The sequence below is a fragment of the Magnolia sinica genome, chromosome 16 (assembly GCF_029962835.1).
Source record: "Magnolia sinica isolate HGM2019 chromosome 16, MsV1, whole genome shotgun sequence".
Lineage (NCBI taxonomy): Eukaryota > Viridiplantae > Streptophyta > Magnoliopsida > Magnoliales > Magnoliaceae > Magnolia > Magnolia sinica.
In genome coordinates this window covers 18,372,500-18,385,185 of record NC_080588.1, presented here as the reverse complement: position 1 = coordinate 18,385,185, position 12,686 = coordinate 18,372,500, and the positions used below count along the sequence as shown (strand labels likewise).

General features: G+C 36.9%; 1 protein-coding gene and 1 long non-coding RNA gene across 7 annotated transcripts; both read right to left on the bottom strand.

Moving 5' to 3' along the window:
- Positions 1-5,510: 5,510 nt before the first annotated feature.
- LOC131229228 (uncharacterized) lies at positions 5,511-6,081 on the bottom strand. 3 transcript variants are annotated; one of them, XR_009163221.1, is made up of 3 exons: positions 5,891-6,067; positions 5,630-5,723; positions 5,511-5,543 (listed from the first exon to the last, which is right to left on the bottom strand). It is a non-coding gene; the product is annotated as an uncharacterized LOC131229228 (long non-coding RNA). The 3 variants fall into 3 exon arrangements; XR_009163220.1 differs by lacking the exon at positions 5,511-5,543 and having other exon boundaries at positions 5,629-5,731; positions 5,891-6,081; XR_009163219.1 differs by lacking the exon at positions 5,511-5,543 and having other exon boundaries at positions 5,629-5,723; positions 5,891-6,081.
- Positions 6,082-8,043: 1,962 nt separating this feature from the next.
- Positions 8,044-12,395, bottom strand: LOC131229672 (cyclin-SDS-like). 4 transcript variants are annotated; one of them, XR_009163533.1, is made up of 5 exons: positions 11,350-12,395; positions 11,126-11,191; positions 10,822-10,922; positions 9,192-10,003; positions 8,044-8,210 (listed from the first exon to the last, which is right to left on the bottom strand). XR_009163533.1 is itself a non-coding variant. In XM_058225657.1 (4 exons), the coding sequence occupies exons 1-4, from the start codon at positions 10,176-10,178 to the stop codon at positions 8,196-8,198; spliced, it is 354 nt and encodes a 117-aa protein (XP_058081640.1). In that variant the 5' UTR covers positions 10,179-10,412; the 3' UTR covers positions 8,048-8,195. The 4 variants fall into 4 exon arrangements, 1 of the variants encoding a protein (XP_058081640.1); XR_009163534.1 differs by lacking the exon at positions 11,126-11,191 and having other exon boundaries at positions 8,045-8,210; positions 11,350-12,394; XR_009163535.1 differs by lacking the exon at positions 11,126-11,191 and having other exon boundaries at positions 8,045-8,210; positions 10,822-10,917; positions 11,350-12,394.
- Positions 12,396-12,686: the final 291 nt, after the last annotated feature.

The window sequence follows — 12,686 nt, the reverse complement described above, 5'->3', positions numbered from 1 at the left end:
ATTTGATCTGCATGACTCAAAACCTGTAGAATAGTTAGCGCTATGTTACTCTGAAATCTGGGATTCATCGCTAAATCCAGTTGCTCTTGAGAATTTTTAGAAGTTTTAGATCGGACCTAGACCGCGCGTCGAAAGTCCGATAGCGATGATCTTAAGCTGTTGCGGTCACCATGTTGGACTTGGTCATCACCTCAAAAATTAAGTCCAGATGATGTTCTGGGTCGATTTGATTGAGTTCGGGTGAAGAGTGTGAGAACGGTTGAAATTTTAATAAGATTTTATGAAATCTGAGTCGTGTCGCTTGTGCGATGATTTTAAGCAATCTGACCGTTGGATTCTGACCCAATTTCACCCTCTGATCAGGGAAGGTGGCTCAGGCATATCCTTGTGCTTGTGGACCTGATCGAGATTCGGTGACCGTTGAATTGAGTGTGGTCCACCACGGCTGATCTGAAGATCCGATCGGTACAAAAACTCAGCTTGACCTAGATCCATGGTCAGTGAGCTTAAGTCCGACCTTTCGTGGTAATAGGCCCACTGGAAGTGCTTCGTTGGATCGAGAAAGGCTTGTTTTCGTTATACCCTAAGTATACCTTGGCCCTGGGGTTATTTTCATCAATGTTAGGCCTATTTATAGACCTTAAAACCCTAGCTCTCTTTTCCATACAAATTTCCTAACCCTAGCTAAGAAAGAGAGAGGAAAAGAGAGAGAAAGTGAGAGAGAAGTTAGTGAATCATCTTAGATTCTTTCCTGTTCTTCTTCATCCTTAAACCTTCACTTTTGAATCGTTATTCCGGCGATTCTGAGTTCATCTTTGGGTAAGTTAACCTAACCCTAATCTGTGTTAGAGCTTAGAATAGTCTTTGTGTTGTTGTAGATCATTTCTATTCTTGCCTTAGGTTATCCTGTCGCCGTTGACGAAGACATATCGTCTGAAATTAGTTCAGTGTTCTTTTCTGGTTTAAGGTGCGGACTTTAATCGTATAGGTTATGGTTTTCAAGGCTTTCAATGCCAGTGAATGATTTATTTTTGTTATAAATGAGATTTCACATGCCAAATACTATATTTATTTTGTGTTCCTGATATGCATGTGTTATATTGAGATTTGTGTATTCTATGTATATGTATAAAGTACCATATACGTATAAAATATGAATCTGTGTTTGCCATAATTATTTATCGTATACTTGTGCTCATTGTATGTGTGACAACTCCTTGGCAAAAGGAATTGTCCAAATGTGTGTATTTCAACATACGTCATGTATGTTGTATTTTGTATTCTAAGTGTTTGTAGAAATGTCTGAATGATCTAAAGTGTGATATATCAACCTAGTATGGGCGTTGAGAAGCGATTCTCAACTCTCCCACTAGTATGTATGATTTCCTTCATGCAAGTTACATTCCTTGTTGTTTAATTTCAAGTCTTACTTATGCTTACATCCATGTTAAGTTGATATTCTTCAAATACTCATATGCTACATGGTTGAAGTTGTTGTTACATTATTGTTTTACATTCAATACGAATATCTGTTGTAGTGTAATGTGTTTGGGACTATGAATAGTCCAGGAAATCGGTAATCGGCCTTAAGTTCGTGGCTGAGGTTGCTTTCGCCACGTAGGACGTGATTAGACGAACCCGAGTCGTATTAGAGTTCTCGGCAGTGGTTTGGCCACGTGGAGTGTTTGCGCACTCTATGTCGTTCAACCCAACGTGCGCTTGTGCTAGTTGAGTTCGTCAAGTAACCCGATTGTCCGATGTATGTTCACCATATATGGACGCTACTATTTGAATCTAGGGTACCAAACTTACCGATGAAATCCTATTAACCATGGTACCTTGATCCACTAAGACTCATGAGCCAGACATGGTGGTATGGGACACCGTGGTCGAGCTATTGGCCTACACTGGGGTGACGAGCCTCCCCGTAGTGACCAGTGAGCAACCAAACTCGTGAGCCGATTATGGTGGTATGAGACACTATATTCGTGCTGTCGGCCTACATTGATTGGTGACGAGCCCTTTGTAGTGACCTCGAGCATGCCTGAATACCGCATTGAGGTGACGAGCCTTATTGTGGTAACGAAGGTATGATAGGCGTGCATTGATTGGTGACGAACCCTTTGCAACGACTTGAAACCATATGATCGTATGAGATGTCTAGGACTGACGACCCTTGAATGGATCACTGTTTGGATGGTGATATGAGGAAGGTACCTTAGCTTCCCAATCCTGCTGTATGAAAAGGACTAATAACAACTTGGTAATCATGTTCATGCACAGCATTTGCATGTGCTTTGTAGACGTGGCGCACTTTGAGGCGATGTCATGCGTAACGTAAGATGAAGACGCTGAGGGTGTACGCGTGAGGGCACGCATCATTCTTCATACATTCTTGCATTAACAAGAGCACTTAGGATATGTTTGATTATTCTGCTTTATCATTACTGCTTGATTGAACTGATAACATGTTAACCTTTGCTATATTGTTCCACTGAGTTGATCACTCACTCCTAAGTTCTGGGGCGGTGTTAAACACCCACCAGACTCTGTCTTAGTTGCTGATGTTGTAGATGTTGATGCATCTTTTGAGGCAGAGCCGCAGATTGAGGATGATGAGGCTGCATTTTCCTTCATGCAGTTTTCAGACGGGTTCTAATGAGCCTTGTTTTGATGCGAGGGATGCTGAGATTTCTTTTGGAAATTAAATGATGTAATTTGATACTTATAATTTTGATAGCAACACTTGTATTACGACCTGGTATGCGTATGTATTTCAGAGATTTGCACATGTACACATATATTTCATTAAGTCTTCCGCTTGCGTTCTTCACTCATCCCTGAATTATATTTGCAGTTTGGCTTAATCTATTCCATGTTTTATGCACTAATATAGACAACATACATCCATCATTCAATATGTTGCATAAGTGATGTTTTGGAACTTGGGAGCTGAGTTATGCTCGACCCCCGAATTTCAGGGCGTTACAAACCACCTGCCCCCCCATCCAATAATGTGTGAAAGCAGATTGCGTGCTGAGAACACTCTCTGGGGTCCACCATGATGCGTGTATCTTATCTACACCGTCCATTCATTTTAGCATATCATCTTAAGGCTCGGAGCCAAAATTGAAGCATACTCAAAGCTTAAGTGGACCACACCACAGGAAATAGTGTGAATTGAACACCTACTATTGAAGACTTCATAGGAGCCACGGAAGTTTTGATGAAGCTGATATTTGAGTTTTCCCTTCACCCAATGTCTGTGCGACGTTATGAACAGGTTGAATGAGAAATAAACATCACCGTGGGCCTTAGGAAGGTTTCAACTTGGATGCCATTATATCTTTGTTTCCTGTGGTGTGGCCCACTTGAGCTTTGGATATGCTTCAATTTTAGGATCACGCCTTGAGATGATCTCACTACAAGAAAAGGGGGTTTTAGCCTCGGTTCAAAATTGAGGCTAAAAAGATTAAAAACTGAGGCTAAAGCCTTTAACCTCAGTTTTGCTTCAGTTATCCAAACCGAGGTTGAAACCCTTATGGCTAAAGGCTTTAGCTTTAGTTTTAGCAACCGAGGCTAAAATGACTATTATAGCCTCGGTTCTTCAAGTGAGGCTAAAACCTTTTTAACTTTAATTTTCTCGAAATGAGGCTAAATCAAAATTTTAGCCTCCATTGTTTTCAACTGAGACTAAATCCAAATTTTAGCCTCAATTGCCTCTAACTGAAGCTAAATCTATTTTTAACCTCGGTTCTCAACAACCGAGGCTAAACTCTTTAGCCACGGGAATTTCAGCCTTGGTTATCAACAATCGAGGCTAAATTCAAGCCTCAGTTACAAATTGAGGCTAAATTTTTTTATTTTTTTTTAAAAATATTTATTTAAACTACTAATCCATTCATTCAATTCACTCATGAAACAATCAATCATGAAAGCCACAATACCAACAAAACAGTTAACAACAGTCTATTTAAAGTTTAACTCAATCAAACTGTTACACAACATTAGATTCCACAGATAATACAAAGTCATGGTCGCGCACGTCATCACCGGTGCCGTCATGCTTGGCGTACCCTGAGATAACACTGCCCGTCCATCTTCTGCTGCTTTTGCTGTTATCCGCTGCATTACAAAATAACAAACAACAAATAACTCATCACAACACAAAAAAGAAACCAAAGTGCAGAACAATGAGTCAACACATTTTTCCTCCAATATTGTGTTATCCGCTACATTACAAAATAACAAACAACAAATAACTTATCACGTAGCTTGTTATACCTGAAAAAAACAGGTCAGTGGTTACTCCAAACATAAGCTACATCTGCGCAACTGAAAATTGCCAACAAGGCAAACCAGAAAGCCTGACCAGCATCACCCATAGCTAGAAGCCTGGGAAAACAGTGGCGAGAATAAGAACACAACTAAATATCTAGTATGCCTCTTAATGAATTTGAATGAATATCAGAAACAGGGAGAACAAGTACTTACTGCTGCTTTACAAAGTGGACCTTGATCCCAGGCAATTCAACAAACTCTGGCCATATCTTTGCGCTTGGTGTGCCCAGAGTTCGGAATATCTGAAATGAAGTAAAACCACAATAACTGATTAAAACAGTGCAGCTAATAATAGGCATGAGAAGAAGTTGTGCAGAGTAGAAACCTTGTCAAGCTGATCAAATTCAGTTTTCCCATTGAATAACAGTTCCTTCGCTAAAAGTTCTACCATTATACAACCTAGCGACCACATGTCAATAGCTGTTGAATATTGCTTTGCTCCCAATAGAAGTTCAGGTGCCCTGTGAGGTACGAAGCAATGAAAACTACAATGAGGTTGCCTAGAAATTGCAATATGTTATTGAAAGGAATTGACTGACATAGGCAAGACTACCATGATCAGCAAGATGAACTAGGTCCTCAATGGAAGAACTTAGAGATAGAAGAAAGAACAAAAAACATGTTTTTGACCCATATCATGTGAAAATCTTGGAAAAGAAAATATGTATTGAAATAGAAGAAAGCACGGGTACAACATCTAAGAGCAGATCAAAATTGATTTTGTCCGAACCAATCACACGTATAAGAAAAGTGCAGCTTGAATGGGTCAACCACAAGCAGAAAACAACAGCAGTGTGAATCAACCAAAAAAGTAAAATAAAATATTAATCTTTAAGGAACTGTTCACCCCTCCAATAAGGATAGTTGTGTGGATTAAGCAAACCAATGTCATTACAGGCACATCCTAAGGAGGAAGGATGAGAACAAAAAACAGACAAGAAACCATTCAAGACGCATTCCACATGCAACTGTCAGAGTCGACAAAAACCATATAACATCATCCATGAGGATAATAAGCATTTCATGACAAGATAGCAACGGACACAGCCCATGGGCATGAACCAGGAAAGCAAGAAAAACTTGCCAACACTTGTGAGAATGGAAAATGAATGACGGTGATGAAAAATATTGCAAGGTTCTGGTTTTTTAGAAAGGATTGACCAACGGATCATGTATTGCCAGAGGATCATTTGTCTTTTCACCTGCAAACAACATTGCCCATTGGGCATGAAGTAACCATGAAAGTAGCCTCAATAATTCATAATATATGCTGCTGGAAGTGGCATACCTATCTTATAAGCCACTGATGGTGCAGCAGGTGAAATGAGGATGTCATTTTCATCCAATGCTGCCTTGAAGCTTTTCTGAACCAAGGTCCTCACCTAAAACACTATTACAACAAAAAGTTTCCAAATAAATGGCGCAAGATATCTAAAAATTAACTTCTAGGTTTCTACAACACCACAACTGCTATCAAAACATCGGTACACTACGTAAAATTCACAGAACAGCCTATAATGAAAAGCCTTTGCAAAAATAACTGTGGTACCTGCTGGCCACGTTTGTAATATGCATCATAATATCCACCAGAAAGAGCATAAGTTCCCATTAAAATTCTCATCTTGACCTGAACAAAATGTGCATGGTTGTTAGTCTGCCTGTAAAACTACTGGGCAACTGCCAATCTATTTTAGAATCCTTGTTCAAGCACTAAAACCATAATTCTGCAACAGCGGTGTAAATGAAATACACTAGTGTGACCTTCGGTGTTGCAGAACTTCTTGTGGAAAGTGGATGTTGTGCTATAAAGGGAAGCCGAATGAGCCACAAGAATAGTTTGCAAAACAGGATGGATTGGACTCCACCAAAAACTCAGAATGCTTTTCCACAACTTAGATTCTTGACACTAGAAACAAGGTGAGTATTGTAAGAAGAAAATGAGATTTCCAATGAGCAGATGGTATGATTTTTGTCTTATGACATCCAAGAATAAAAAGTCTGAGGAACTTACTAGTTTATTCTCTATGTGATCACCATTGGGTTCTTGTGACAATTTTGACATCTCTATTTCCTATAATATACACGTTATCATTATTCATGTAAACTATGTCATCATCATAAAATTGATATGTATAAAAGTAATCTTGGTGTAGTGTCATATAAAATGAAATGTTGAAATTTAAAATCTATTAATGGTTTAAGTTCTTTGTTTAATTACATTAATAAGATTTTTCCATCCTTGAATGAATTACCTTTCTCAACTAGGTGTTCCTGAGAACTCTTTAAACCTTAACGATATAAATTAGGTTTGAAACTTTTCAATTTATCATTTTAAATTAACAATTTAAATAGTTATTCTATTAATAATTCTAATACTTTCTTATTTTGTGACATTTCAACTTGGATCTTGTTTGATTTCCCACATTGGTGCCTTTTATCAATAGATCTTCCTCTGACCATTATGCTATCACCAGAAAATCCTTCAAGTGTTTTTGGATGAAACTATTCAATAAGCAACGTGGACATGGCTAATTCTATATTAAGATTTAAATTATTGCTTTTAAATATTCTTGTCAAGGGGAATCTTCATTCAATTTTCAAGTTTTATAGTTGTTATGTAAGAAAAATCTTGTTTGACGTTAATTTTTCTTTGCATATATTATATTATTTGTCTTTAAAAAAAACTTTGATAGTAGCTAAATTATATATTTTGAGTAAAACCAAATCATCTAATACATAAAGAAGATTAACCACACCTATCATGTTTTTCTTCTAAAAAAGCTCATATTTCATCCTTATGGTTTTTTTTTTTTTTTCTTTTTTCATTCAATTACAATTGTAGAACCTTCCTTTATTAATACCACATTTATCTTCAATTTATGTAATTTGTAATCAAATCCATCTAACTTTGACACCTCAAATTTAGTTGAACCAGATCCAACCGTTTAAAAAACAATTGCAACATACACCAACAATCTTCGGCTAAAAGGATTTTTAACATTTGGCTCTAGTTCTAATTATTATATAAAACAATTGCACACACGTTGGATGAAGGCAAAATAAAAGAGTAAAAGCCAAACCATAAAAACCATAGAGATAAAAAAGTAAACCACGGAAGAAAAGAGTTAAGCCAAAACCTAAAAATCTTAGAGACAGAGAAAAAGAAATAAGAGGTACAAAAATTTACCCGTATGTCTATGGAACAAAAACTTAAAGCTTTATTCTTCACAAAATTAAAATAAAATCATAACTGCGAGGCTTATCTTTCTCTTCCATTCTTTCACTATACTCGGAATGACTCGCCGAGGAAGATCTAAAAAGACCACCATTTCTTTACATTTTTTTCCTCCTGTTTACAAATAATACACTAGTGTATTTGAATAAGGAAACTCAACAAAAGCAATTTCACCCATTGTCAACAATAGATTAATGAGAAAACATTTTCCCATGATGCTAAAGCAGCTAAGAATTGTTGCTATTTTAATGAGAAGAGAGAACTAACTCACAATGTCGAGAGACCAGTTAGTTGTCCACCAAATTGGCCACCCAATTCGCCCTGAAGTTGATTGCAACTCACGTTTCTACACTCACCACCAATACCACCGCTTAATTCTCAGGTTTCCAATATAAATTCATAATATAATTAAACAAAAAGGTGCCAAACTTACAATCAGTGTTCGAAGTATTAAAAAATTTTCCAAGACAATTGGTTAGTCATGCTAAAATGATGTTGAAGAGAAAATATTAACAAATCTTCCTTCCTAACGTAGCAATTTTCTAAACTGCCCGATCATATCTGCAGTAGTGCCAGTCCCTGCCCTTCTGGTACAAGAAAGATCATGAATTAATCTTTTCTAGGCCATTGCTACCTATAATTAGTAACATACAGATCAAGCATAGAAATATGTAGCCATCATACCAATCGACTAACTGCATTTTGCACAAACATAGAAATATCATAGAAAGTAACATTTAGGTGAATGCCAACAGAACACCCAACTGCAATTAAATTGTGTCGTATGACATCGAACCTACCAATTTAGGTAAGAAAATATCCATTAGGCAAAATGCATTCAAATTACATTTCGGCAGCCATTATGACAAGAAAATCCAATGAAACATTCAATCTGCCATTTGTCAATTGATAGTCACTGAGACTTTACCCTGATTTGAGTTTAACAGCTATATTTAAGTACTGATACATTCTGGTTTACTAAAATAATAGGAATGGAAAATGAAAGAAATTGATAAAAACAAAGCCGAAATGTGGGAGTTACAACAATAATTGGATAATAAAATCACCACCTCAGTGCCATCAAAATTACAATGACCAAGAAATGGGAAAAATTGGATTCCTGTTGCAACTAATCTTTATTTGTGAATTTACAGGAAAGAGTACACTGACATTGCCAAGGTTTGGAAGATTAGACTGTCAATAAAGGGAGGGACAGAAGGAGAGACCGTCTAAATTGTAGACAGAGATAGAGGCCTGTCGGTGGTGACATTCACCCAAATCATAAAGAAAAAAATAGCCATGTTGAAGGTGACATTCAACCTAACTGTAGAGAGAGAGAGAGAGAGAGAGAGAGAGAGAGAGAGAGAGAGAGAGAGAGAGAGAGAGAGAGAGAGAGAGAAGAGACAAGGTTTGTACCAAAGATAATTAGTTATCGGTAATTACCCACAACTACAAACAGTAATGACAAATATAGATGAATTCCTGTACTATTTGTGATATTTATATAGTCACCATTCGATGTAACGGCAACTTCATAGGACTCAGTTGCATATCAGCCAATTTTTTAGATTCTCATAGAATATTGTTAAGAAAACGTGATTCGAGAGTCCCTCACCTCGATTATCCAGTTCACCATCAGCAGCTGCTGCTGGAGCACGACATCTCCGTACTCTGTTGTCGGGCCGTATTCCTCGGCATAGTCGTGCCGATACTCGTGTCTCCTCTCCCTGTTCCTGAGCTTTTTGTAGCTCTCTTCATGCTCTTCATTTTCGAACCTCAAAAGCTAAAAATTACAATATCAATTTAGACAATATAAATACAAAACAACTAAAAAAATTAAGAAATTTTATGGAAATTGAAGATCTGACTGTAAATTCGTCAGAGTATTCGTCTTCAATTCCATCAGATGCTCCAAATTCCAGATGCGAGCTCGACCTCGACAACCGCTTCGTGTATTGTAAAAACAGCGAAAAATTGACCGACAGAGTGGAATTACAGCCGGATGTTTCTGAATCAACCGACGACTCTCCTAGGATCGACGAAAACGACGCTGAGAAAACTCGACATACTCTCCGTCTAAATTTTTACAGCGACTAAACGTCTCTGACCATCCAATTGTTGCGAGTTTTGCAGCTGAATGGAGACTGCTGCTCATTATTTGAGCTAACCATCTCCCTTTTAGGCAACTAATCAGATGACTATGAGTCTGATCGACTTACATTCTGAGGTCCAGCCATCCATGATCCATGTGGTAGCCACCAAGCTGATAGTCTCGGTTGCCATACACAAGTGCTCTCATTTTTTAGGCCACTAAAAGGATGACCATGACAGGCAATCAACTTGCTTTCTGAGCTCTGGCCATCTACAATCCATGTGGTAGCCCATCAAATTGGCAATTTACACTAACACACTTAAATGCCAGGCAACCTGCAAAAGTAAAAGAACATAAGAAGAAATCACATAATCAATATGTAAGGACTATCTCATTTTAATTACTTCACCCCATGTATGTATGAACTAGAAAATCCAAATCAAGAAGATGTATGTATAAGAAAGGGGTTTTCTAACATCCACCATGCAGGTGAACTACATTAATGTTCATGAGACAACATGCTCATTCATCCGGACCATCCAATATCAGTTTGCTTCTTGGATAAGGCTTGCAATTCATGCAATTTAGATGCCTCTTAACTATCCGATCAGTGGTCTTTTGTGGATCGTTATTGAACAGCCAGGAGTTGGGTGAATGATAAATATGATAATCCAGCAATTGCCACATTTAGGCTATGATCCATCAAGAGGTGACCTATGAATTGGACAATCAAAGCTTGAAATACATTCGCCCATGTCAACCCAATTTTGACGCATCAACAAATCACAAAAATAATAATAATAATAATAATAATTAATTTTTTTTTTTAAAGAACAAACAAATAAACAAACAAAAGAAAAGTTCCATTGGAAAACTTCAATCAAAAAAATACTACATGGCTAGTGATGACTAGTCTAGGTCAGGATAGTTAGCATTTTTTTAAAACGAAGGATTAGTATATGTTTTGGTTTTACAAACAAACCATAAACAAATGGAATACCATTCCTGTGACATTTCTATCATCCCCATAACCGTTTATGGTGTTTCACTTAGCCAGTGCAAAATCTATATGATAAAGATATAAGAGCCAGCCTGTCCTTTACATCCTCAATTTAACTGAATGGTAACACAATGATAATCCCATAAGACTTACCTGACATTTCCTGGCAATGCAATAGAAATTTATCAGGTATCATGCTCTGGAAGACAAACCGAAACCCACTCCAAGCTCATGAAAACCCACACCAATCTACACTGGAAAAAAAAAAAAAACAATAGACGCAACCAAACAAATGTTCAAATGTTAATATTATAATAATAATAATAATAAAATCAACACAGCTGTTGAATGACTAAAAAAACCAAAGAAAAAGAAAAAGAAAATAAAGAAACGAAGAAGAAGATAACAAAAACAAAAAAATAAAATAAAATGCCAAAATCCACATGTCTTTTTGTACCCTTTAACAAGAGTAGGTCATCTAGAAGAAACATCACACTTCTTTTCTTTCATCAGTTCTTTTCTTCTGAAAATTGTGTTTTTATTTTCCATCAAACCAGGGGTTCCAAGAAAATTTTAAAAAGAAAAGAAAACAAAAAAAAAAAATTTGTTTTCCACAGATCGAAACCTACATCTTCCAATCTAGCAAAAGATTCAAACAATAGCCAAAGGAATCAAACATACCTCGTCAAAAATTTCATGATCCAGCAAATATTGTGAACGTCCAACCCCGAACCTGCATTTCTCAAATGATTACTCAGATCAGCTCACCATTAAATAACCATAAACAGAAGGCATTGTAGTTGTTAACTCTCACTAACTCTTATAAGATTGGATGATTCTTAGCAGTGAATGCATAAAAATGGTTCAGCTGTGCGTTTCCTTTTTTAATCAATGTGTCCTTATGCAAAAACATTATCTCAAAAAAAGTAGAAAAAGAAAGAGCATATCCATTGGGTGAATTCAAAGCCAAATTTCAAGCAGAAGTAAACAAGTATCATGACATCAACAAGCATCCCAAAAGGCTAATTCCTGCAACCAGATGTTGGAGCTAAACCTACAATATAGCAGTAGTAAATCATTCAAATGCAGTGAAAATTTAAAACATTACTCAAATCCTCGCCACATTTTCTTAAACTTGGAAATCACATTATAAATTTTGCTAATTCTATGATCTTTTTTTTTTGTTCGTCAAAACAAATAAAACAGTAAAGATTCATATATCCCACCTAAAACAAGATCGAAAAATGAAAAATATTCCATCAAAGAAGATCTGAAGCTAAATTCCAAGCAGAAACAGAGAAAAAAAATACCTTAATTCAACTGTGGAAATCAGCAATTTCCAAACACAAAATCCTCCAAACCCACGCTTTCTTAAACCATTACTAGACATTATCTTTCCAGAAACAGGAACTGCATTAAAATTTCCCAAACTCCCGCAAAATCCATTGAAATCTCGGCATTTGAATCCTCTCAAAACCGAGAAGGAAAAAAAAGAAAAAAAGCAAGTGCAGATCCTCATTTAAGTTCTCAAATCAAAAGAATCTCCTTTAAAAACGAGCAAACCAAAAGAAACGTTTCAAAAAACCCGAACTGGAGAGCAGAAACCCCGATTCAGGAGCTGAAACCCACAAATTAGATCTCAAAAGTTAGAGAATCTCCATAGATAAGGGATTCTGGGCTAAAATTCGATCAGAAAAGACAATTATTTGAAAGAAACCTCTCAAAAACAAAATTCTGAGAGCGGAATCAACTTCAAACCTTTTAAAGGAGCGGCGAAGAAGGATTCCAGCTCTTTTCCAGAGATTGAAGCTGGGAAAACGAGAAAAAAAGGAGTAAAATCTACGAATCGGGAGCAGAAACCCTAGGCGAAAAAGCGAAGAAAGAGATCGAGGTCATGACAGGTTCTTCGAAGATCGAAGAAATCAAAGAGATTTGTGGAAAATTAAATGAAAAAAAAGGAAGGACGATTGAGGTGTGAAAATCCCAGGAGAAAACCCTAGAAAGAGAACGAAGATCTC